The 1,047-nt window shown below is 34.8% G+C and overlaps 1 protein-coding gene across 1 annotated transcript in view; it reads right to left on the bottom strand.

The window, feature by feature from the left end:
* Positions 1–400, bottom strand: part of LOC104514887 (rotatin-like) — a gene marked incomplete at both ends in the record, with an annotated part of 27,656 nt that extends 27,256 nt beyond the window's left edge. Inside the window, one exon of the mRNA XM_010158691.1 lies at positions 285–400. Within this exon, the coding sequence (XP_010156993.1) occupies positions 285–400 (116 nt within the window). The remainder of the gene's footprint in view (positions 1–284) is intronic.
* Between the last annotated feature and the right edge of the window lie 647 nt (positions 401–1,047).

The following is a 1,047-nucleotide window of genomic DNA, read 5'->3' as shown; positions in this document are numbered from 1 at the left end:
CCCTACACGTGTTTTTCTCAACGGCTGCTTGACAAACAGCCTTTCACAACAAGATGAAATTCATTCTTTAGTTTGTTGAGGTGAAACTTCAAGTATCATCTGGTAAAAGTACTTACATTAAAATAAAAATAATTTGCCAGTGCTTGAAGCAGTAATAAACTATTTAAGATTTTCAAAAAGGTAGCTCAGCAGATTACATATGTATATGAATCACTGCAGAAAATGTCAGAGGCTTAGAAATACAGACTGTTAAATACGGCTCATCAAAGCCTAAACAATCTTACCAATTCCAATGCAAAAAGGCTATCATCTTCCCAAACATTTTCAGAAATAGCATCACCAATAAGGAACATGTCTTCAACCAGCAATTCAAGAACTTCCATCGTCACTCTCCTACTGCCTAGGAATAAAAATGAGAGAATAAATTCAAATTCAGACAAAATATTGTATTATGACATTGAGAAAACATTATTTTCAACAAGGGATTATTCCAAATCCATAATTCTGATATTATGATTTTCCTATGCACTTTTACTAAACTAATGCTACTTGCCCTCAATCACAGAAGACAACAACTAGCCAAAATCACAATAGAAGAGACTACAGCAATCATACACTTGAAAAAAAAAAAAATCAATTTCCTTAAATCCTGAAGTACTACATAAGCTTTATTACAGCTTTAAATCATATATCTGGACTTCTTCGAAGTTCAGAATAAAGTCACATTCCCTCACCCAGACACCTAGGTTACAGATCTTCCATATATATTACCTATTCCTGTTAATCTGCATTTCTTCTCTAGCAGGAGTGGCTTTCTTCCTGGATTGAGATGTTCTTTTCAAAAGCAACAAAATGAGTATCTACTTTACTCACTTGTAGCTTTCTCCATAACAATTTCCCACCCATCCCTTGTTTTTAGGCTAGTATTTATTCATTTTCATTGCTCCTTCTGACTCAGGATCAGATAATAAGGCAGCTAATTGTGCTGGATTCAGCCAGGAAGGAGTTAACACTCTTTACCATGTGTGCTAGAAAGCTGTGTTCCTG

Source organism: Eurypyga helias, unplaced genomic scaffold, assembly GCF_000690775.1.
Source record: "Eurypyga helias isolate BGI_N326 unplaced genomic scaffold, ASM69077v1 scaffold1619, whole genome shotgun sequence".
Taxonomy (NCBI): domain Eukaryota; kingdom Metazoa; phylum Chordata; class Aves; order Eurypygiformes; family Eurypygidae; genus Eurypyga; species Eurypyga helias.
The sequence above is the reverse complement of the archived record's forward strand: the minus strand, read 5'-3'. Positions and strand labels throughout refer to the sequence as shown.